General features: G+C 37.4%; 2 protein-coding genes across 4 annotated transcripts in view; one reads left to right on the forward strand and one right to left on the reverse strand.

The window, feature by feature from the left end:
• LOC139129659 (uncharacterized) overlaps positions 1-26,036 on the reverse strand; it is a 152,134-nt gene that overhangs the window by 52,328 nt on the left and 73,770 nt on the right. The gene's annotated exons all lie outside the window — the stretch shown is intronic.
• Positions 32-24,750, forward strand: LOC139129662 (palmitoyltransferase ZDHHC3-like). 2 transcript variants are annotated; one of them, XM_070695335.1, is made up of 9 exons: positions 32-189; positions 2,213-2,301; positions 4,590-4,669; positions 6,955-7,029; positions 11,221-11,333; positions 12,402-12,463; positions 13,410-13,506; positions 16,302-16,374; positions 17,184-24,750. In XM_070695335.1, exons 1-9 carry the CDS (start codon positions 71-73, stop codon positions 17,376-17,378), a joined length of 903 nt encoding a protein of 300 aa, XP_070551436.1. In that variant the 5' UTR covers positions 32-70; the 3' UTR covers positions 17,379-24,750. The 2 variants fall into 2 exon arrangements, with proteins under 2 accessions (XP_070551436.1, XP_070551437.1); XM_070695336.1 differs by lacking the exon at positions 6,955-7,029.

Raw genomic sequence — 26,036 nt, forward strand, 5'->3', positions numbered from 1 at the left:
GACGAGTTCTTTTTATGCGCAGTGCTTGAAAATTGACAGTAAGTTAAGAGGTCCAAATGACGTTTCCAAGATGGTGGTGTTCAGGACAGACCCTTGCGGTATAACGTGTATAATTATCACGTACGTCGCAGTGTTTTACGCTGATTACGTCGTAATTGAGTGGCTGATCATACCATCTTTGTCGAACAGGTTAGGAAATATCTATCTTCCACCCAATAGTTTTATTTTTACGTGTAATTCTCAGCAAGAACGGTGAAGGCCAGTTTCGACAGTCAATGGGACTGGGAGGGTTAGGATGAATCACAAAATAATCATAGCTCAGGCTGCAAAAGATGCGGTCGTACCGATGGGAGATTCAATATTAATGATATACAATATATAATAATTACGAAATCCCATTTCTTGCATATTTCCTGGGTGACGCGGAGGAGGAAATCGTTGATATTTTTATACCGATCTCATCAGCGTACAGAGTACTCGCAAAGAATGAAGGGTATATAGTATACACATAGTCGCCGGTAAATCATTGCGTTTTTGTCAGAAAAGGGTGTATCGAGAACGAGAGCTGTTGGGGAAGCTTCTTTCGCGTCATTTTTTTTTTAATCGTAGGAGGTCTCAAAGAAGACAATGGTAAACTTTTGCGGCGAAAGCAGACTTAAAGATTTTAACCCTTCAAAATTTTAGTCCAACATTTTACCAATTTTTTATGAACTTTTTTGTAATTTTTATGATAATTTTGGACCAAATGAACACAACATTTCATTGGTCTCAGTTTTTATCAAAATTTTGGCAAAAATCTTACAAAAACTGACGGAGGTGTATTTTATAAGGGTGACAAAAATTGACTTTGGCGCTCAAAGGGTTAAACCTGGTGGCCATCATGATGACAAGAGATTCACACATTCATCACATTTGAGGGCCACCACCTGTGAGAGCTGAGCACAACAACTTTTCACAGATTGACTAATTTTCTTGATTGAAAAATAACACCATGTATGACCACGGCGAAGCAGAAGAACAAATTATGTTTGTTGCCTGCGTCATAAATCCCCAATGGCATCACAGATTTAATTAGGCCCTCTGATCACAAAATGTTATTTTTTCCCCTTTGAGCGCTGTAATTTTTCCCATCAAAATTTTAGTGCAACATTTTACAATTTTTTTTTGGAATTTTTCTGTATTTGTTTTGATAATTTTGGAGCAAATGGACATCACATTTAATAAACAACAGTTTTTTCAAAATTTTGGAAAAAGATCTGAAAAAAATTGACTGTGGTATATTTTGTAAAGGTGACCAAAATTGACTTTGGCGCTCAAAGGGTTAGAAGATAATGATGATAACTTGTTTGTATGTATTGCTGCACAGAAGTATGATTGAAATCATGAAGGCTGAGCAGCCAGCAGTGGCTGAGACACCAGTGTCTTTCCACTTGTAATAGCACAACTCTACCGTTTGGATGACCCTGTTCACCCCTATTTCTCTCTGTTTAGAGGTCCAACTTTACCACTGAATATAACAGCATTGGGCCAAACCATTATGATGAAAGGATTGAAAGGGCCAGTAGCTGTAACCTTTGGTGATTTCTTCAGTTTTTGTCTTTAATGTCAATGAGTTTTTTGTTCTATTCCCAAAAGCATTTTGAGATAACACAATTGAATTCTAGTTCAGCCTGGAATTCCGTGAACAGCAACAGCGCTTTTTATATGTACGGATGATGTGTTGATAAGCCAAGCAGTGGGTCTTTCAACATGCTTTGAGGAATAGAAAAACTACATACAAGCAAAAAAAAATGAAAAAAAATCACCAAAGGTTACATTTACTGACCCTGTGAAGAATAGGATGACAAAAGTACAAGACAGTCTGCATATACAGACACCAGTGTGGCTGGCCAACCATGCTTCTTTGTAACGATACATGAGCAACAAATTATAATTATTATCTGCCATAATCGGATTTGTCATAAGGATGATGATTTGAAGATCAGAAAGCACAATGTTACTTGATCGTAGCAGCCATGGGATTGTCTAATTCATCTGTGATGTTTAGCACTATGGTCCATTGACAGTGATCGTTATCAACCAGACGGCAAAGGCCATGCCGTAGTACCGGTATGTCCGGGTGTCGCAGCTGGGTGGCCCATGGAACTCGGCCCATAGCCTGGATGCCAATCTCAATATTGACATGTACTATGTATCACTTTCACAATTTCAGCTTATGGGGCGGATTCAACGCTGTCCTTTTTAACATCCTGATATTTTTCCTGCTGATGTCCCATGCCAGGGCAGTCTTTTCAGATCCCGGTAAGTACTTCCTGCAGATGGAATCAGTATTCACTATCTTGCCACATGCAACATCAGTCCAATCTAATCAGACCAATCTCATTGACTGATGATAACCCAAGCCCAAAGTGTGCTGAATTGAACTTTTAGAGAGAGCAGAGAATTTTCCCGTAAGAGGTATCACTGTGATCTGAATCACCCCAAGTAGTATTTTTTGACTCAAGTATATTTCTCTGATTTTAAGTCGGACCAAGCTGATTGGACAATGAGATATGGCAAGCGCCATTGATTGGTGCAATCCTATCTAAGACTGAGCTCATTGTGGTTTTATATAAACTGCATTGAGTTGGCCATTCTGAAATCTTTCCTTGCTGATTGGCTGGATTTGATGGGGCAGTGCTCACTAATTGGCAAGTTTATTTAGTGGTCACTGTTGTCAGCTGATTGGCCAAACGTAATCATGCCAAGTTCATATGTCACCATCAGGTCAAGTTGGTTAAAACTAGTGGGGCATATACATGTCCCTCTTCACAAGGCCCTGAAAACAGATACTGTATACATGATTTTTGTTGACAAAACCTGCTATAAAATACATGTACATGTACCATGCCAAGAGGGTTTTGGCTCAATACAGCTTTTTACTGACTGAGCAGTGATAGGCCAGACAGAATGAGATTGACAAAATATTTTTTATTGTTCTATTATTAACCCTGAACCTGCAAAGTTCATTTTTACCTTCAGTTCAAGTTGGTTAAAGCTAGCGAAACAAAAGTATGTTAGATTGAAGATTTGAGGGTCCCTGAAAGACACTGTAAACATGATTTTTCCAGACTAAAGCTGTTATAACATACCAAGCCAAAGTGGGTGAAAATACATACGGTTTTGGACGATACTGCTTCTCACTGACTTGGTAGATGGGGAAGTGATACTGTTTGATAGGAAAAGGGTTAAAAAAGCGTGCATCTCTCCCGAGGCACATATACATGTATGTCAAAGTGCAAAATATTAATTACTTACATTTTATTGTCTACACCGTGACCATGCAATGTAATTATGTCATTGTAGAAAAATGTATTCTCGCTCAACTTGAACTCATTTGTTATTATCCCTTTGAGCACTGTAATTTTCTCCCGCCAAAATTTTAGTGTAAAATTTTACCAATTTTTATGAATTTTTCTGTAATTTTTTTATAATTTTTGACCAAATGGACTTCACATTTCATTTGCTACAGCTTTTTTAGCTCCACTGTCAGTGACGCAGAGCTTATCAAATAGGTTGATTTTCCATCGTCGTCCGTCGTCGTTTTTTTTTTTGGGGGGGGGGGGCAATTTTTGCCATATTTAGTCAAAAATGTGTTTCTCAAAAAGTACTGGTCTGATAGCTTTGAAAGTTGGTATGCAGGTTTCTACAGATGAGCTAAGTAATATGTATTGCCATGTCTGTAATTTTGTATTTTTGGGGCAACTTTTGCAATTTTCAGTCAAAAAATGTGTATTTCCAAGACTACTCATCTTATAGCTTTGAAATTTGGTATACAGGTTTCTATAAATGTACTAAATAATATTTATTGAAATAATGATGAAATCTGCAATTTTGAATTTTTGGGCAATTTTTTCCATTTTTGCTCAAAAAATGTGTTCCTCAAAAAGTACTGGTCTAACAGCTTTGAAATTGGTATACAGGTTTCTATAGATGAACTAAATTTGATCTTTTGAAATTATGATGAAATCTGCAATTTTTATTTTTGGGGGCAATTGTTGCCATTTTTGGTCAGAAAATTTTATTCTCAAAAAACTACCGGTACTTATCAGATAGCTTTGGTTGACATGTTCTTAGGGACGATCCGATGTGATATATTCAAAGTATGATGAAATCTTCAATTGTGTATTTTGCAGCTATTTTAGCCACTTTTCTGGCCTTTGCATTGAGCTATCAAAGATTTCCACCTTCTTCATTAACATGTGTCAAAAATAGTTATTCTCTACATAAACACAGCGGTGCTATATCGGCCGCTAGGTTGCTTGTCTCAAAATTTTGGCAAAATTTGGGAAAAATTGACTAGGGTTTATTTTATAAAGGGGACAAAAATAGACTTTGGGACTCAAAGGGTCAACTATAAAATTTGACACATTACAGATACAGGATGTGTTGACAATCTGAAAACATTGCATTTCAATGTGACTTTTGGAAATTTGAACATAGCAAAATGGCAAACAGAAACAAGGCAAACGACATAAAAAAAGTTTGAAATGTATCTATAGTTCCAGCCAATTGAACATTCATATTGATGTCATTGTTGTTATTTTCAGGCATTGTACCACTCCCTTCAACAGCTTTGGACTTCTCTGATGTCCGAGCTGGTCAACCACCAAAGACGATATTTGACAAGGTATGTTTGCCGCGGTAACATCAAAACAATGTTGCTGTGCTTTTTTTTATCAAACTTAATGAGGAAAGAATCTTTGTGTTCATTTGCAGCAAGATATATATCTACACTTTGTATCTGGTCTGTGTCACAGAAAACTGTTTTTTGGAAACAAGAAATACACTGTGTGATCTCTGTCAGAATCATTGTCAGAATGAAAAAGTGATTTTGTTTTTCTCTCTTCACGTTTGACACATATTTTGTTAGCGTAGACAAAACTACACCAATTTAGCAATTTTACCATGGCGTCGGCACTAGCTATCAGTCTGTGGTATATTTTGAGTGATTTTCACCAGGGATAAAATGGCGCACCTCTCAGAGATTTTTGATTTTTAGAACTACATGTACATGGTACTTGTCATAACAAAGTGAACTTCTCATCGTTATCTGTCCTTCTTTACACCATGTATTGCATTATTTTCTGTGTTAGTACATCCAGGTAGAATGTTGCCAAGGTGTAGATGATAAATAATTGAAATATAAATAAATTAGTGAATGAATGAATACAAAATTAGATGAATAAATAAATAAATAAGCAGATAAATAATTGAACAAATAGGTACATGATAAAATACAAAAGCAATCCCAACAGGAAGTGTCATCAAACCATAGACAAACATTATAATAATAAATAAATAAATACAAGAATAAATAAAAAGGTGAACAATTAAATATGCAAACTGTTTCACAAACAAAACATCATATGACAGAAATGACAAAAAGAGCCTCTAAATGAAATTAAAAAAAATTGCAGTGATTATTTAATCGGCATTCACTGGCTTGATTCAGGATATAGTTTTCTACTGCATGAAACATGAAGCTTGTGGGGTTGATGAAGTTTTCACTGGCCCAGTTATGTGGAAATCGAGAATTTTATTTTCCTCCATAGAGTTAATACAGAGATGGCGGCCATTTTGAATTTCAAATATCGGTAAATCTTGGGTGATTTGTTTCTCTTGTACCAAAATTTACATGTTGACCCCGTACATGTATTCTTAATTTTTACAGACACTTCAGTACATACATTTTTCTTTAGATGTGTCTTGTGGAGTGTCTAGGGAACAAATATATTGCTAATTTGCAGACAAGATAGATTTTTCCAAACAGTTGAAAGCAGTGCAAATTTTGAAAGAGCAACCAGACCACTCTCCATGATCATCAAAGTCTGCTAGCTGAAGCTGTGTATGTGTAGACTTTTCAATGACTCACAGGTGTATGGTATGATGTAGAAGCTTTCAAACTGATGAAACCAATCAGGTTTCTCTTTAGATCTACGTTAGCATCTGTTACCTTGTCATGAGGGCAATAGTGCCTGTTTATTCCCCCCCCCCTCCGAGTCTTACCAGAAATACATTGCTATTTCCCCGCGGCTGTGTGCCGAAGGGATATAGGAATGTGTTTCTGATGATGCACGGTCACAAAGGGTACTAAACTGGCAACATTGCCAGAATGAAGACCAGGTTATAGGTACATGTATTTGATGACACGCCACATGCTCATACTCTTCTGTTTCATTGTTTTAATGTGCTTTGATATGTGTGCACTGCAGCAATGCGACGTGTGAAATTCACTGGGTGGGTTCTCCGCTGAGGTTACAATAGTGCCAATGTCTCTTGTAAAAGATAGAAAAACGTTCTTACACGCAATGAAATCCTAATCTGCACTTGAATCTTTGTAATCGATGCAGCTCTCCCAGTTCAAGTCCTATTGGAACGGAAAATCTTGATCTTTTTGTCAGAGGTTTGTCGTCATCATGCTGTGACCATTTGCTGTATTTCCAACGCTGCAGACGACACTCCCGACATCGTCCTGTGACCAGGCACATAATCAAAGACTATTTGCTTCGGGAAGTAGTCTTTGAAAAAAAATGCTTTCTGACATCACTTGTTTTTAGCCAGTGGACAATAGACCTATCTATCTCCTCATAGTGTGACATCTTCTGCAATGGATCTTTGCATTTCATACATGCAGTGTCGTGCCTGTGAATCCTACATACAATACGATACGATAAGAAATTTATATAGCACCTGGTATCTATCAAAATATTCACTGGCGCTTTACACAGTGTCGCATAGGTAGGCAAAAGTAGGTTGATTTGAAAACTTTATCACTAGATGCAGAATGAATGTGACCAAGGCAGCCCATTCCACAATGTAGCAGCGGCATATGAAAATAAACAATCACCATAGAACATGTGTTCAGTGCGTTAAAAGTTTAACACGCCAGTGTTCCCTTCTCTGCCCACGCAGTCTGTCATTTTCCGTTCGGAAACACTGCTGTACACGTATTGCCAGAGATTGCCCCAGGAGGAGAATGAGTCAAAGGTAACCCCAGTCCCAGTTTTGCAGCTTGCACGCACTGCACCATGGGAAGTGTGGAATGAAGCATAGGGGCATAAGGTATATTTCGGTAGTGGGTCGTTGTTTAGATGTGATTACAGCCATGATTGTATGGAATCTTGATGAAGGTTAAGTTGGTTGTACAGGTATATGGTATTGCTTCCACACATACATTAGCTTACATGTACTGTACAGTGCACACCTTTTACACACACTCTTGATACTGTCAGCGCAAAAAGTTAGCGGCAAAAACACATTAACTCAAAATTTATGAAACTCTTCAAGCACACAAACACTGGTCTACACATTTACCTTGCCATTAAACAGGAAACTTCCCCTATAAAAGCTGGATTATTGTAAATCTGTACAAATGTAAAAAAGCCATGCTATACTAATAAGACGTGCCATGTTTTGTCCCAGAATCCTATAATTTTTGCCTTGTTTCAGTGTTCATTGTCATTGAATCTTGCATATGATGTTTGTTTGTGCATATACTCTATAGACTTGAGTCAAAAATAAACTGAAAAAATGTTCCTTTTTTTGTCGGAGAACGCATATGTTTCAAAATGTGTTCCCTGTACGACCATTTGAGCCCTCTTTGCATATGTCAGGAAAGTGCCCATCATGATTATTCAAATTTATCATACGGTCAAAGCCATGCTATGAGAATTCAAAAACTCCCGCCCAGTGTGTGCAAATGGCTGTGTCATCAGAAATCCCCCTATTGTGCGCCCACGGTCCTGTAACTTCACGTTTAATCCACATCTTGCCAGATTTGTCAATATTATCACTTGCTGGGTCAGGCAAGAATGGTATTGAGTCGAGATCTCTACATATTTTCACTGATTGTGACAGTACTGGTATCTCTGTTTTCAGGGGTCTTCAACATGTTCAATATATTTTAGTCTTTGTTGAAATATAAAATGTGGGACATGCTTTGCCTCACCGGCTTTACCCAACTTGGAATTATCTTGGTGAGATAAGGTTAATGAAGAATGCAACAAGAAAGAGCTGAGAACTTGGATGGAAATACAAGATCATAGTGGGAGATTGGACTCCAGGTCAATTATGGCTTTGTGACACATCCGTACAAAATTTGAGTTTTGCACATGTAGTTCCTGCATGACGATTCAGTAACTGCTGACATGGTGCATGTCACAAGATTGTCCCTGGACTGTTGCACACTCGTCACTTTTTGTACATTAATGCTGCCCCTGCCCGCCCGTCATCCCCCCCTCCCCTTCCCACCCCAACTCCAGCAAGTCTTTGGTCAAGTCAAGTCACCCTGCTCTCATTGTGAAGCGATGGACGGTCATTGAACTGACTGCTTCAATTGTTGTTTTAACGCCTTGCTTCAAAATAAAATGACCACACACCAGTGTATGAGGTAAGAGTACCTGGTAATTTCCCATGGGCTCTTTTCTCCTTGATGCGTATACTGAAATGCTATGATGACCAGGACATCTGTGCAAAAACTTGAGGTGTCATCAAAATATTTTTCTTTTGTGGAAAAACAATTTTTTCCCCTCTGAAAATGCGTCATAATTGAACACCTCGGTGGTTGTGTAAGTTTCATGAGATTTGGTTATACAACGCTGATGATGCAGCCGTAGCCATAGAAACCAAGTGAAATGTATGCCAGCATGTTAATTTACTTGATAATTGATTTTATGCCAAAGAGATGTTTCAGTAAAATTTTCAATACAATACAAGGAAAACGAAAAGAAACCATTTTATTTGAAAAACCCAGCCAAATTACTCAGACATTTCCCCTCATCTTGTTTTTGTCCCCATGGTAACACAGGATGAGCGGTACTGGCAATGGGATTAGCACCGTTGCTAGGGTATTACCGGGGGCTTGATCAGGAGGCAATATCTCAGACAGACTGCAATTTGCTAATTTCTCAGTTTGACAGAAAATGTCCCAGTTTGATTCCTAGTGAAGACGAATGCCAGTTTCATGATCAAATTACCAGAGGCATGACTCTGAAAAAGTCAAGTGCTTGCTTCCATCTATATATTTGTAGCCTGTCACGATGTAGCAAAAACAGATATGCATGATGTTGTAGATACCAGGATAGTTTCAATGTTGTATCTCAAACTAGATTGCTATTGTCTTTGAAGCGACATCAGCTGTAACATGTACCGGTAATGTATTTTCCAGTATTTTTACAAAATGTTCGAAAAGGAAATTTTCTTGTTTCATTCCCAAAATTATGTCAACATATGTACTGTTCGATATGTCAGAACAGACTCTGTCGAGGTGATGAAATGTTTGAAACAAAATTCTAGTTTGGACTAGACATTCATTTGTCAACGATAATATTGTATTACTTTGCGGTAGCAAAGGCAACACATTAGTAACAACACACTTTAGTGAGGAGAATGGGAAACAAGCTGGTTTTCTAGAAAAAAAAATTATGAAAATTTTATTAGCTGTTACAGCTATTGTCCCTTGTGTGAAACATACAATTCTAATTATTCTAATACTTCAGTAGACAGAATGGTATGGTGTACTTAAAATGCTTTATACATGCATGTGATGGTACCCTTGATCTGGTAAACCTTACTGGTGTCACTGTCATTTCCCCTCCATCTTAGCCAGCTCCCGGACCAGCAACCAGCATGAAGTGAAGGTAGAGCTTTCACCGATCTCTGTGGCTCTGCGGAGCCTGGAAATCATAGCTAGATTTCGGAATTTGCTGGTCCGGGACGGGGCTCAGTTGTTTCCAGAACCCAATAGATACTAGGCTGGCATCATGCTGGTACTCAACAACTTTTGAACAATAAAACAGTGTAACAATAGGAAGAAGGATTAACTTTAGTGTTTCTTTTGAAATGTTATTGATATGATACCAAGCTCATTCTAGATTATAGATACCGGTAGAGGGTTGGCACTAATCTTGCAATATGCATGCACTGGGATGGCTCATGGTTTGCTTTTGCACAGTGACTAAATGGTAGAAATTCTACAATAATGCACAGATTGACAAATTTTTTTTTGCAAATTTTGGAGCTAGAGGTTTACACATGTACCGTACTTGAAAATGGGAATGATAGGGTGTCTGAAATTCAATAAGCACTCTTTGATAGTGAGGTGACAATTTGCTCTTGAACTTGATGAAAGAGTTGAACAGTATTTGCAAAATGTGCGACATTCAATTATGGTAATGTGGTATTAAAGGTATACAGTCACCTGTAATCTAAATATGCCCATATATGGTCAAAGGGGGATTCCTTTGTATTCAAAATGCCCATGTGAGGGCGCTGTTTTTAAAAAGCGGCCACCCGCTTAAAATCTGTGATTGGTTAGATTTTCACTTTCCATGGTAACTGGCAAAATTGGAACAGGTGACAGTATGCCTTTAAAGGATTACTTTTCTCTGTCTGTTTTAACATTTACTTGTAAGGTACGAGGTAGATTAGTATTCATATATGCAAATTATTTTAATGAGCATTGTTTGGGTATCAAAATGTTGCTCATATTGAATATTCCAGACTAAAAGATCTGTCCCACGAGGGCGCTTTCGGCACTTCACCACTGAGAGCGCCCTCGAGCAACAGATCTTTCAGGCTAGGAATATTCATGTACCTCGCATATTGAGTTGGATAAACTCTATTATATCATACCAGTATATTGATGACGCAAATAAAGCGATCTGATTGGTCAAGACGTGAAAATAATCATTCTGTATTCGCAATATACATGGTTTGAACACGCACAAGCTCTCAGCTTGAAAAAAGATTCCTTTTTCACATTTTCATGCCAGAATTTCAATATTATGATATAATTGCAATAAATCACCCTAGCAGCCAGTATACCTCTTAGTTTTGTCCAGTTCACAACATATATATGCATTTGCCCTATCGCACATGCATGTGTGTCATGAACTGGTCAAAATCTCATGGCATACCGTAGCTCAGTGTGGTTTACTGCTTAAACATATGTCAGACTGACTGTATACAAACATGTTTTTTGTAGTGTTCACAGCATATACTTATATATATTGCTTGAGGGGAGTGTAGACAGCGCCCTCAAGAGGTGGATTTTTCAGTCTAACTGCAATGCATTACAACAGAATTCAGGGTATCGCTAATGAAGATGTTTCTTCAGAGACAGTACTGTCTCAGTTTTCCTGAAAAGATACTGTCAATATTTTTCAATTTACCAATCAGGAAGGTGAAAGTTGGACCGTCTGTCAGCGTTGTGAGACATACCGTCCACCGAGGGCGCATCACTGTCGGATATGTCGTCGATGCATCAGAAAAATGGATCACCACTGTCCGTGGTATGTCTCGTAGTTTTCACCCCTATTTCATGATACATAGTTCAATCCACCCCATTGAGCACTGCAGGGATTTACCAAAGTCTGATGATGAAAGGTTGCCTGTTGTATTCTCTTTCAAAAATTGTGCAAAGATAAAAAAAGTGTACAATGTGGGTATGTTTTCAACTGTTGGTGAATACATTCTTTGTGCTTATGCTTTGAATTTATTGGGAAATTTTGGTAAAATATCTAACTTTCGTAACCCTCTGAGAGCCAAAGTCAATTTTTGCTACTTTTACAGAATATAACACCAACAATTTCTTTCAGATCTTGACAATTTTTTCTGACTTTTCCCAAAATGTTGGTAAAAAACTGTAGCTCATGAAAATTTATGTCCATTTGGTCCAAAGTCATGGCAAACATTATGGAAAGATGAAATAAAAATTGGTAAAGTGTTGCCCAGATATTTTGATGGAAAAAATTACAATGTTCGTATGGTTAAACATTACTGTGTACCGTACCGATATATCCTGTTAAACCCTGGTAAACTGACCAGAAATTACCTGACTTACCAGCTTACCAATCCTAACAAAAACACTGGAACTTGATGGTGTACGTTTACTGTGCTGTGCTTGAACTCACACTAACAAGTGTTTTCTTCTGATTACAAAATATAATGCAATTATTTTTGTATGGTTACCACTATAAAGAGGTGACTACTATGTAAAGGTGACCACAAAGAAAGATTCTGGTTGTATTCAGAATTTTTGTGATTGACTGCAACTACAAATGTACCTCAATGGTGATTTAATTACGTCGTATGGTATTAACATTTGAGTTGCCCTTACAGATTGGGCTCTATGCATCTGTGTGTCCACGCATACTAAGACATGCCTTGGCCGATTTCTTTTTAAACTTGGTACAAGGATAACGCATACATCTGCACTTTAATTTGTTTTTGTGATATGACCCAATATGGCCACCAAGCAACCATTTTGTTCATATTTGATGGGGACTACGTCGTTGAAAATGACTTGTCAAATTTTATTTGGGTAAGACTCTAAAGTGTGTTGGTTTTCTTATTTTCAGGATAAATAATTGTGTTGGTGAATTCAATCAGAGATATTTTATTCAGTTTCTGTTTTATGTTGGTAAGTTCACGTCTTCAAAATATAATTTTGCCTGTATTCAGAGTCCATAGAAAGATCTCATAGAAATGACTTTTAACAGTGGTTTTTCACAAATGTTCACCATTAGCGTTTTTGTAGACTTTTTTTATCAAAGTCCAATCATTTGAAGACAAAATGTTGTGGAGAGCATATTTTGGTACTTTTTAAATAATTTTCCAGTCTTTGCAATTGATTTCTTTCTCTTTCATGTTTGGACAGTCGATGTTACACAACTTTAAGACAGACCAGTTTACAAAAATTCCCTCACTTCTAATGATGCTACACTAAACTCATCAATAGGCAAAAATGAAATATTTTTTTTCAGAAATTTTTTTCAAGACTTTCTTGAAAATTCTCAGATAAAGAGTGAAGAGAAAGAAATGATACCCGATTACTGTCACAGTGAAACCATGCGCAGCTCTCATGTATGCAAAGTGCATTGCTCAACATAGGCTAAAAATGGAAGAAGAAATTGTCTGAATTTCCATCAGCAGCTTCCAATGTTGTGCAAGGGATGCTCTACTTTGTGTGAAACCTACGATCACAATTAGCGCCAATGGTATATGACACGGTACATCACTGTACCAAGAGCTACATTCTATTCTTTGTGGGGTTGTGAGGAGTTCGCAAATTCAAGTTCATTGCTGGTAAATTTTTATGGCTGGGCTTGAAGTTCTTATAACAGGGCTAGTCAGTTATTTTTTAACCGACAAGCCCAATGGATTGGTTTGTTATTCAGCCAACAACGCAATGTTGACAAGTGAGCTTGTTGAAACTGAAACTAGTGATTTTATTTGCTCACTAACGTGTGGAACAGTGAATCTTCAAATAATTTGCTCAACCCTGAGTTTGGCAGATACTGTCCTATCTTGCGCTGTACACCATATTTAAAACAGTGACTAACTTCGTCAACATTTCTGTATTCCAGGAGTTGCCAGCATTTATAGCCTGATCTTGGTTCTGGTCAGCTGGCTGGTGGAATGCAAAGAGTGTGAAGTGTCTCCGTCAAACCAGAGCAGAAAAATGTAAGTGTCGCCCATATGTGAACCTACGGCTGTCAAAGCTGCGACTCTTAAAATGTTGTGTTTAGGCCAAAAAAAATTATAGGTTTGTGTCTGGTCATTGACATGTGGCAAAAATGATGTGGCGACGCAATTTTTTTTTTCAATTTTTTTTTAGTTGTTGTGGAATTTGATACAGTTTTCCCTTTTTCCCATCGGGGCAAATGAAAAGCAGGAAAAAAAGAGTTGATGGGCACACTTTGAAATGATGTGCGCGATGACCAGAAACAAATCATTTTTTTTTTGCCTGACGTGGTTATAGTCATATTGCCAAATCCATGAATTCAACATTTTATTATCACACTATTTGGCTTCAACTCAGTCACAGTAGTGGAGTTTAGACTTGTAAACTACAGAGATAACTGGGATGGCCAGATTAAAGAACCCCTAAGGTGGTCTCTCTTCATTGGACTCTAGTACCCCTAGTTTTTTTTTACTTTACTATCAGGATGAAGAACCCCCAAAGCTACTATATATTCACCAATCACTTTGGTTGCTCATTTGCAAGATGTGAATTGGATATGTATTTATTTGTGCACACTATATTAGTGAGCATTGTTTTGGTATTACAATTATGTGGTAATGATTCCTTATCAATGCAGAATATTCATGTACCTCACATCTTGCATGGTATAAGGTTGCTGTCATTTCCTGCATAGAGGTGTTTCTCATTTAGAGGTTAGGGAATCAGTGATATTCCTATGATTAAATTATGATAAAATTTGCAAATGTGTTTTATTGGTCAATGAAATGACATTGGAAACTCTAATTTGTGCCAAGAGAACGGTGTCAAAAAGAAACTTGTTATTGAAATGAGAGAGAGGGCTCTGTTTGTTCTTATCTCTGCACATACCTGGTTTGTACTAGCTGCATCAGCCTTTTATCTTTGCATGGTTGCCAGACAAACTAACTGACAGTGTGCTATCCATGGTAGAAAATGTGAATATCTGAAGTATAATTTCATGCACACACAGTAGAGTTGTGAACCGTGATCTTAAGGGGGCGCTGCACCCAATATAGCATATTTTGCTCAAAAATCACGTTTTCGCCAATATTCATTCAATTTTAATTAATATGTTAACCCAAGATTAAAATGTTGGTGGGGTTCACCTTTTAGCTTGTCAAGCAGTCGTAAGTTTCGTGATAAAGAAGTGTTAATTTATGCAAATGAATGCAAATCACCCGATTTCCTGGCTTCTTTTTCCTCCCAATTTCAAAATTTCCAAAAAATTTAACTCCACTCTGGCAGGGTCAAATTTTCTGAAATTTTCACATTGTGTCTTTTAAATGCTCTTTAAAAAAAAAGACTATTTTGTTTGGCAATTAAGTTCTTACATTTTGAATGAGAGGCATTTGAATTTTACTAATCATGATTTTAATCACTTTTTTGAACGTCAGTTTTTCAATCCTTGCCTATTTTGAATGAGTATAGATATTGCAAAGTAAAATGGTCGTTTTTTCGTACATATACTCTTCTTTCAAGTTAAATATTATATTTCAGAAAATAGTGTAAAGCTTTTGACTTAAATTAATTTTTGTCATTAATGCCAAAATTGTGGCTTTTACCCCAAATATACACCCACCTTATCCTTTGTGTAAACTACTGCTACCATAATAAATTTTAGAGTCTCTGCTTTTTGAAAATATATAGTATGAGGGGTTTCCTTGTCTGATAAGAAATATTGCTTTGAAAAAACCTGTTTGCAATGTGCAGCTCCACCCTAATGCAGTGTCACCATGCTTTATATCAGAATTACTACAGCTTTCAAATTTTCTCTGATCTACTTTTTACGTGTAGGATTGTACAAGGTGAAAGATAATTTTCAATTTACAAAAAGGAATCACTTAATATGTTTGTTACGGGCTCAGCACGCAGGATAAAAAACAAGCACATATAATGTTTTGGCCATGCTTTAATATTCTGCTAATTATTTGCACGTCTCTCAACTTATCCAAACAGTTCCCCAGCTCGTCCAGGCCCCAGTGAGTTACATCACAGCTTTGAATCGTGTTTCAACAATTCATTGTCATTGCTCTTCAGTCGTTTCTCCAAGTATTCTCACAAGAAGGCTTATGAGTTACTCAATTCCTTTGTACAGTGTAACTGCACAAGTGGCCTTGCATGGGGGCCTCGGGGGTTAATCTGCCTATTAAACTCGTGCTGTGTAAAAAAAGAAACACACACACACACACACACACACATACACACACTGAAGAAATTGCAAAGGACAGAAATTACCGACAAGATTTTATTCTCAAGATCTCTTGAACTGGCAAGCCACAATCACATTGATACTGATAGACAACCTTACCAATGCCAAAAGACAGTAAAACTCAGACAATATTCTAGCTTGGACTGACACATGCACTTTATATCATCTTTTCAAATCAAACGGAGTACGCAATCTCTGGATGCAGAAGAAACAATTAGGTGTAATTTTCACTGAATAAAAACTTAAACTTGGAACACAGACGTCATGTGTATGCTGCATATCATTAGCATAGTGTGAACTGTGACCTGGCATGCTCCGTATCATTAGCATAGTGTGAAGGGTGAACCAGCATGCATTGGCAGCAACGTAAAATTAACTCAACTTTCCAATGTTGAATCTGTATATACACATACAGTATAGACATGTAAACATACAGCAAAGCGTTCATGTGTCTCTTCAGTGCTGGATGTAGTAGAGCAGAGCTGACCAGCCATTGATAACCCACAATGACATCATTCTTGTCTTTTATTTTCTCTTCCATGCCAGAGCACACACTGTCATATTAATTGTCGAATCCATACTCTTTGGACTTTTTGTCACCGCAATACTCTGTGATCAGGTACGTGGAAACCAACAATTTACCGAATTTTTTATTTTGGATGTACAAATAGGTGTTGTTCACGCACTTTTGTCCCTGACTTGGTGTAAAATTTTCTCACTGGTGAGCAGCATTTTGAGCAGGTGAGTGAGAGTGGTTGTAAAACCAGGGTTAGAAAAGGCTTTCTTCAAGTCTGTGATTTGTGAACATGTAAGTCAGGTGAGTGCACTGATTTGTGTTCTGTTGTCATATGAAACGTGAGTGAGTATTCTGTTTTGATATAAAATGTGAGTGAGGTAGATGCGATGATTTGTGTTCTGTTTTCATATAAAACACATTAGTGAGCACAATGAGTGTGGTGTACGTGATACAGGGGACTTTCATCTGCAGAAACTCACTCTCCACAGCACAGACTCAAAGCTAATGCGTACTGGTATGATGAAAACCCGACGTGAACTGCCAAATTTTGAATAGGTTTGTATGACGTAGAAGACACACAAGAAACTGTTGCAAATGACTTTATTTTGTTTTTAAATTCACCAACTTGGAATCTGATGAAAAAACTTGCCTTCTGTCTAATCTCATGAGGATGCTCTTCTGTTAGTGTCTGTAAGATGTCCTGGGGGTTTTAAATGTTGTGTTTTAAATGCTGTTTTTTGCAATTGAGTTAATGGTTATGTGAAATTAGCGTTCCTTAGGATTGAATTTTGTTGGGTGCTGAGTTCTAGCAAGTGAAATTTTTGCATTTTGCTTTCCATCAGTGTACAACAAATGATAGGTAGGAATCCAGCATTTGAATTTACTGTGTCTGTGTTTGATTGTTCCTACAGCTGACAGCCATCTTTGATGATGAGACGGGCGTTGAAGCGGTTCAAAAGAAGAGCGACGAGCTTCCCAGAGCCAAGAAACCCAAGATGGCCCTGCTCAGTGAGGTCTTCGGAAGAGGACCCATGATCCTTTGGTTGTTTCCATGCCAACAGCTGTCGTCGTCCTCTTATTCCACTACTCCTCACTATGATGTGTGACACACAGACATGGTGTCTGCTGCCACCAACGTGTCGAGGCTGCCCAGGGCGTATGTAGCCTCTAGCTTGTTTCAATCAATATCTGGCCAGATTTATTTTTTGCAGGAGCATTTGTATTTATTTCAGTAATGTTGATTTTTTCTCGACCAGCACGGCAGTTTGTTCAATATGCAGGGTCATACCCTAGGAATAATGGGCCAACCTTCCTTGTTGTAGAAATCACCTGTCTTAGGGTGTCTTCCATAGTAAGTGAATGGAAAATACCCCTCAGGATAGTTTTAAGTGGTAATATGGCTTATTGTGATCCCAGTACTGAGCAGGCTTGCCATTTTGATATACAGAAGGGAAGTTAGAGTCTTTAATATGTATATACAGAATTTTTTTCAATTCATGGTGCAAGTGTCAGGCAGAAGGCACAAATGAGCATGGAACATATAGCGGCTGTAGCTGCAGCGTATAGCAAAGTAATTATTGTAGGCAGCAGTGTACAGTCAATGGGTTTAACCAGGAATTCAAATGAACCATGGTACAAACAAACCCACGTGTGCAATATGCAAAGAGAAGTATGTGTATTTCCATACATGTGTGAACACATGGGTTTGTTTGTACCGCCATCACATGATCTCTTGGACGTACTGAGTCTGTAGAACTCATTGCGTCCCTTTTATTCCGGAGTAGAAGTCATTTAAAATGCCCATGGTGATGTTTACTTTTTGTTAGCAATGGTGTTTGCAAATTTCATCCTGATTTTTTTATGCTTTTAGATGTTTTTTACGCATGCAAATTTTAGACTAGTCATAAACCAGGGGACACATTGTAACTGATTAAAATGAAGCAGAATCCTTAGACCTCATAAAATATTGATAAAAAGCTCAGACTGCGAGGTTGGTACATACTGTATAAATCTGATTATTTTGGTTCAGAAATACTAACAGAAACAGCAGGTGCGAAGAAAACATCAGAATAATTTAAATTTTAAAAAAAAATTGAAATCAGAAAATGTGATTTTGAATGTAGAAAGACTATCACTCATACAGAGTTCAGGGGACTTAATAATAAATCAACTGAGTGTTTTTCTGAAAAAAATTTAACATTTATGTTTGGAAGGAATTGGTGATCAGTCTATTTCTTTACTAGGAACTTTTATAACCTCTTTAATTTACAGAAGAAACATTTCATTTGCTGGCTGAGATTGTATTTATTGTTATATAGCTTATTTTTTAAAGGGGGGTGGGGGGTTGGGAGGGGGAATCAGAGAAAAGATAAATAATTGCATGACTGAATGGTTCCAAAGTCTTATGCAGAACAGGTTCATGCCAGAATGAAACGTTTATCATTTGCAACTTGGCTTTTGTTTTAGAGTTCTTCAGTTGTATATATTTATTTAATGGCAAACCATTTACATACAAAAAAGTACTTTAGTTTGTAGTAATGATTTAATCATAGATGTATTGATGATTCCGTTGTCTTTAACTGAGAAATACGTCAGTGTGGGAAATGACAGCAACCAAGGTGATCGGTGAAAATATAGCAGCTTAGGGGGGTTCTTTTCCCTGATGGTAAAGTAAAAACCTAGGGGTGCTAAAAATTGATGAATAGATAGTAGCTTAGGGATTCTTTAATCTGGCTTCCCCAGTTTTTCTGTTGTTGATAAGTTTCGATTCAACTGCTGTGACTGATTTGAAACCAAATAGTCTAATAGTAAAATGTTGAACTAGTGGGTTTTGTATTATGACTATGATCATATAAACATAACATTTTCACGTTCCTGACTTCAAACTTTTTTATCACTTTGTATCTGTAGCTTCGAAAGCCGTAGTTTAGAAGATCCCTTTTATTATGATTGATATAGTGAACAATGTCAAAACAGCATTCGGTAATGAAAATGTGTTGTGTTTTTGAGAACTTCAGCCGTAGTCTGTTCCTCCATACTGTCCATCGGTCGGTTTGTCAGTGTCTTAGGGTGTTCCGTAGTCATGTGACTGCATTATGATGAGGCAGAAATTTTCACAGGAAATCTCATTAAATCATGGGGTGTTTTGCTGAAATGTTTTAACCACATTTTGCCAGAGTGGTAAAAAAATGATAAAATCAACTGTAAATGATCATTTGAGATTGTCAGGCTTATTTTAGGTAGCATGGGGACTTTAAAATAAATTATCAGTTTTACTTCCAGCTTCTCCTCTTACTCAGCTTGGGGACCCGGAGGGGGGGGGGAGGGGAGGGGTGATGGGGAGTAAAATGTCATATTCCAAAATCATGAATATAAATCAGAGGTCAACATGCAAATTTTCAGATTAGGAAAGCAAATTTTATGCATATTTGCAATTCAATGTTGTTTCACACTTGTAGTTCTGTCTGGGAAAAAGTAAAAGTTTATGATACTACAAGTGAAAGGTCTTGAAAGCTTAATGCAACATGATGAGCCCTGTGGAGAGCTAAAAAGTGGCAAGGAATCATGAAAATTTGAGTGTCTTATACTTCTCATGGACATGCATTCTACCATAATTCAGTAAATTTGTCAATCAGATGAAATCTACAAAGTGAAATCGTGATGATCATTTTACGCCTCATGACTAGTCCATTGATATCACTTTGTTACTGAAAGCTATATGCAAGCACAATTACTGTAAATTTGACAGCAGAAGTCTTTTCATCACAGCGCCCTCTAGCGGTAGCAGTACACATTTCTCAGTTTTCTGCCATCGATGTGAACTGCTCGTCTGCACTTGTGCGTGTTGAAGATACCCTTTGCCGTTCTTCAATGTATGTGAAATGTTGTCTTGTTAACTGTCGGACAGCTCTTTAGATTTACCCAGTGTCACAATCATAGATTTGCATTTTTTCTTCAAAATGCTGCGACAGAATCTGTACAGCAGCATGTTCAAACCTACCACTAATGTCTTGACCCTTTGAGCGCCAAAGTCAATTTTTGTCACCTTTATAAGATATACTTAAGTCAATTTTTGTTAGATTTTTGCTAAAATTTTGATAATAAACTGAGACAAATGAAACGTTGTATTCATTTTGTCCAAAATTGTCACAAAAATTACTGGAAAGTTCATAAAAATTGGTAAAATGTTGGACTAAAATTTTTTGGGGAAAAATTCAGCACTCAAAGGGTTAAGTTGATATCCTTGGTCAGTGTAAAGGTGTTCTAATATGTGACGCAGGATGTCACTGATTAAATTCTATATTCAGTGAAGTTGTCACACAAAGAAATCTATCAAAACCACTACCTCTGTAAACCAGACACCTCTGTACTGTGGACATCTCAGTATCCTGCCTGTGACACAACATGTAATTTAACATCTGTTGAAGGACCAGTAGCTGTAACTCTTAATGAATGTTTCACTGTTTGTGATTGAATGTCAACTACAGTTACTTGTTTTCTCCCCAAGGTATGTTGAGATACACAGTATTCAGCTTGTCAACTCAACCATGTTCATGTGTAAACTACATTGTTATTGTTGACAAGTGAATTCTGGTCCGGACAAGAATTCAAATGTAAACAGTAATAGTGTACATGTATAGATGCTGTGTTGACAAACTAACCAGTAGGTGTGGTAACTTGCTTTGAGCAGTAGAACAAGAAACTGTAATTTACTACAAAATGAGTTGAAAAAAATCATAAGTTATAGCTGCTTTCACAAACAATCTCTTAGGTATTTCCACCGGTACTTGAACATGACTTGTTTCACTGTGTTATTTTTATAACAACATAAACTATTTGGAGAGCAATCTCATTTCTAGATCATGATAGATATATTGGTATTATTATTTTGATAACTTCAATTGCCCCTCAAAACAAGTGGTCCCCCTTCCTTTTCACCAAATGTACATTGTTTTCCTGCATTGGAACAGTTTGGACCGAACCAAACAATGTACTTCATGGGGTGTCAGGGTGATGATGCTTCCAGTATTGTATGTGCAGTTTTCCATCTTGAAGTAGAAACCATCTTCCTTTATTTTTCCATTGTAAGTTTGCCATTGCGATATTGCCATTGTGAGGTCGTTTGTACATGACCCATTGCTTCCAGAAAGGTCATGGGGTCAGTCGTGCCGTTACGGATGAGACATTGCCAGAAACGCATGTGGGTCTTGTTCATTTGATTTTCAGCCGTACAACAGTGCCATGGAATTTTTCTATTGGTATCATGAATGTTTCTTGCACTTCCATTGGTAGACTGAAAGATTCCGTCGCGTGCGTAAGGGTCGTAGGTCGCAGTGCGCCGGAGCGCCCGAACGCGACGGAATCATTCAGTCTATTCCATTGGCTGAATAGTTTCTTCACCGAGCAAGGTTGACAAGATTGTGTCACTATTTGACCCTGTGACCTTCCGTGTAAACCAATTGCAAACATTTAAAAAATGTAGGCGTCAATGAAAATCGTTACTGCACACGCACAGTTGATTTTTCCAGTGTGATTTATAAATGTACATGTCTGTCAGGCACAACATCTAATGTACAGAGTCAGAATAGTTTTTAAATCACCATTTTAATTATTCATGGTGTCAAAGGTCACAGATGAATAACAGATACTCTGTTGCTATGACGGCGTCTACAAGGGTCAGAGCATTTAATTTCTTGTGGCCTGCAGATTTGATAAAAATCACTTCATCTTTCGTCTTTTATCTTGAACAGACTTTGATCTTTAGTAAATGCATCAAGAAAATCAAAGCTGTTGTAACTTACACTTGTGATATCAGCAAAAACTTTACTTGTACAGCTGTTATAAGAAAGATATACAGAGAGTTACATTGTAGGGTTTTGAAGGAAATGGTGTCAAGTGCGCCCTCCAGTGGCAAATGTTAAATAATGTTCATTTTTAGCAGTTGAGTTTTTGTATGATACCATTAGCAAGATAATCTTTCTTCTGTTAATATTTGTAAAGTTATTTGTATATGATTGTTTAAATTATTTAGAGTCAAGGTTTATTCAGCCTTGTCATTATTTTAATCTGATTTAGACAATGTACAGTTTTCTATGATGTTTTGAGAGTACAGTCTTGTTACATCAAGAAGGCTGCATTTTATCAAGTGTTACAAATAGTGTTGTTTATTTTCAAAGTCTTTCTCTTTCACTGTTGAGTCAGGATTAGAGATTTTACCAGTGTAATGCTGCCCTCGGTGTTGAGAATACAACCGAGAGTTTTTCTGGTTGAAGATATTAGTTAAGGTAGAGTATTTCTACCGTAGGATAGTAATATCTTCAGTCTCTGTGGTGGAGTTCTTTCATTACAAATATCTCTCGTGGGTCATTTAAAAAAAATATTATCCAATATTCAATCACATGATCAAGATGTGTTCCACAACATTTTTGTTACCAAGTGACGGGCAAAGCAATGCCATCGTCTGCACAGTGCCGTGCACACGTAACGCACACATTGCCTATCAGCTGGAAATTTGAAAACGCACGTAACCTGATATGACATCATTTGATAGAGAAGAATTTGAGAGATGAACATTGCATGTGTAGCATGGATATGATTTGCAGACCTAGAATTTATGTTTCAGGGGGAAGGTTATTCTACGACACAGTTTTCTGAGTGGTCAGTGGACTTGTGACTCATATTCAGCTAAGTGTTGTCTGCTGGATAAAAGCAAAATATTTATCATGACAACTGACTGATTTACATTGAAGGAACACCACTGTGAGAGTATAAAGTGTGCTGTTTTACTCTTTCAGCGTGAAATAGTTTGATGTGACTCTTTGCAAAGATTTGCTTCTTGTCAGTGTTCATGACATTGTAGAATGAATGACAAAGGGCTTGCACACAAGTGGACACTTTATTGTTCAGAGTTGACGCCAGTACCCAAATCTGATGAAATTTTTTGAAAATATTTCCAGTTTCATTCACTATACTGAGCTAACCACATTCATACATGTATACAGAAATGTGTCGGAAGCCATAGGATAGGTTTTCATAGTTTCACTATAATATGCCAGAACTTTTATAATATGCCAGAACTTTTAATGCTTCTTTCAGAATCTCTTTTTGCATTTTGTAAACTCACATACAACAGAGAAAAAGATTTTTGGTCTTTTTGTCAACTGTGTTAAGATAAGGGGCAACGTCAAAATTTTGATGTTGGATAAAAATCTTAAATCCTTATGTCCCCCTCTCCCCAAAACTTAATTGACTTATATTGAACCTATTGCCAAGGCCAAGTCACATCAATATGCACCAGAAATGTAGCAAACTATAAATTCTGAGTGCAACATAGTCCAACAGCTTGTATTGTATACACTAACCAAGACTATGGTGGTGATGCATGTTTGGAAAAAACAACTCTGGCTTCAACATAAAAATGCACATTTCTGCTGTATTTTTTATCTAAATATTCATTCGCCTTGCAAATTTTACCTTAAATCTAGTTGTCATATAGAAACTTGTTTGGACCCCCCCCCCCCCCCCCCCCCAGCTAAAAAAATTAAGATTTTCGTCTGACATTGAACCTTTGTCGTTGCCCCTAAAGTTTCCTTGTTCCTACTGCCCAAATCATGTCAGCTGTCAACTTACAACATAATTTAGGGAAAAGAAAACGTACTAACGGGAGGGGGAGAAAGAAAAGGGTACTTGCTTGTTAGAAGTTACCCATTGAGTCATAAGAAACAGATGTGTCAGGGATGCATCAATTTTAACAGAGAGGGAACAGTGTTTAGACAGAAGATTGATCTTTACAATATACTGTTTAGCACCAGATTTATTAATGTTGTGTCCCTATCCAGTCATGTTGAGTACAGTGTGCGGCAGTTTTTTTTAATTGGAAATTTGGATCTAACTTTTATTTTTACATCCATAGCGAGGTTGATTGGCTTTTTTCTTTTGTAAGCATGAGAGAAATTTGCATTTACTGTGGAGACTCAATCAGTTAGGTCCTGTGAAGGTCAAAGTTCAAAGGTTGGATCATCCATTTTCCCAGCGCTCCCCATTAATTTGCATACAGATGTTGCAAAGAAGTTGACCAATCAGAGTCAAGCGTTTAAAGACCACCGCACATCACAGGTGAAGTTTGAACAGCTTGTGAGAGAGACCTTTGTAAATTTATTGGTGTTTTTATCATCTGAACATAGAATATTTCATCAATAATCTGCGCTTACAATCCAGGCTTTGTAAAGCTCTCACAACTTTCATCAATTTTGATAAACATCATAATTAGGATTTCGAGACCATGGGTAAGAAACCCTCTTGTACTTGACTTTCATATTAGATGTAAGAAATCATTAGATGTACTTTTTACCATGGCAACTGTAGTTTTTTCACCATGGCAACAAGTTTTTACCATGGCAACTGTAGTTTTTACCATGGTGACAATGTCATATTTGCATTAATGTGGCTGTGTGCAATAAAAAACTTTCTTTTTTTCTACACTGAGTGTCTGTAGTCAATTTTGTGACGCTGCCATCCCCAGCATAATCATTAGAAAAGATTAGATCCACCCATGTCAATAGATTCTAACATCTCTTGAACAACAGATGCGCAGTGATAGTAAACAGCATGAACTCTCAATACCAGTTCCAAATTTTGATAAAAAGTGTAGCCAATGAAATGTGATGTCCATTTAGTCCAAAATTATCAGAAAAATTAAGAAAAATTAGTAAAATGTTGCACTAAAATTTTGGCGAGAAAAATTACACCACTCAAAGTGAATCAAGTAGAGTATATTATAATTGTTCATCATCGTGTCGACAACTGACAGCATGCTTTCAAACCCACCTGGAGACAATGAAGGACTGCATACCTTTAACGTTGACTACATATGAAGAAATTACAACACTTGAAGGTTAGGTCAGAGATGAGAAAAAGCAAACAAGCAAACTAAGGTTGTGACCCACACTGAAGACACTGTCATTATATGCGCATTGGGTATTTTGCGGATTGCGGGAATTAGATTTTCTCTTGGATAACATATCGTCATTTAGCTGTCAAACATCCATGAAACTCAATTTACTAAAATCGGATGACATTGAAATTTCCATTGAATTACTCACCAAACCTTGAAATCGTGAAAAGTAAAAGGGAACCAAAACATTTTCAGGTACCCCATAGGCAGAGCAAAACTTCCCCCTTTACTACCCCCAACATGTTCGAATCCCCCTGAATTCTTCCAGCCCCCTCCCTCCCCTCCATTGTTATGTGTGAATGCAGCCTTCAGTTCAAGGGCTCGCGGGAAAGACGTCGTTGCTATCCAGCATTTTATGTACCAATGAAGTGTTTGCTCGTTCAGAATTTGGAATTAGCCAATTAGATCTGTTAATTTTCTCCTCGTAACGGACATTCTACATGGTTAGCTGTGATGTCATGGCAGCATCTCCATTCTCGATTTCGATTTATCAGGCCAGTGTGATATTTCTAAAAACACAATTAGAAAGGCATTTCATATTGTTAGACACTGGACATAAATTACAGGGGGGGGTGGGCCGGTGTTTTTCGAAAAACCGCTGCGTAAAAAATAGTGACCCTTCAAAAGTTCATGCACAAAAATTAGTGACCCTCCCCCTTATCCGTGCATGAAAATAAGTGACCCTCCCCTGTTACTCAATACCCCCCAAAAAAACCCGCAATGTATTAAAGACCCCCTCCTGACTTGCTATACTTTTTAGGTCGCCCTCCCGAAAGGAAGGCAAAATGTGGCCGATATAACGCTTTGTCCA

The sequence above is a fragment of the Ptychodera flava genome, chromosome 3 (assembly GCF_041260155.1).
Source record: "Ptychodera flava strain L36383 chromosome 3, AS_Pfla_20210202, whole genome shotgun sequence".
Taxonomy (NCBI): domain Eukaryota; kingdom Metazoa; phylum Hemichordata; class Enteropneusta; family Ptychoderidae; genus Ptychodera; species Ptychodera flava.

Bases quoted from the DNA above. Each gene is read 5' to 3' on its own strand.
- LOC139129662 (XM_070695335.1), top strand. From the start codon at position 71: ATGGTGGTGTTCAGGACAGACCCTTGCGGTATAACGTGTATAATTATC. The intron at 2,302-4,589 runs GTAAGTACTTCC...TGTTATTTTCAG, and splicing joins GGCAGTCTTTTCAGATCCCG to GCATTGTACCACTCCCTTCA. The intron at 4,670-6,954 runs GTATGTTTGCCG...CTGCCCACGCAG, and splicing joins CAAAGACGATATTTGACAAG to TCTGTCATTTTCCGTTCGGA.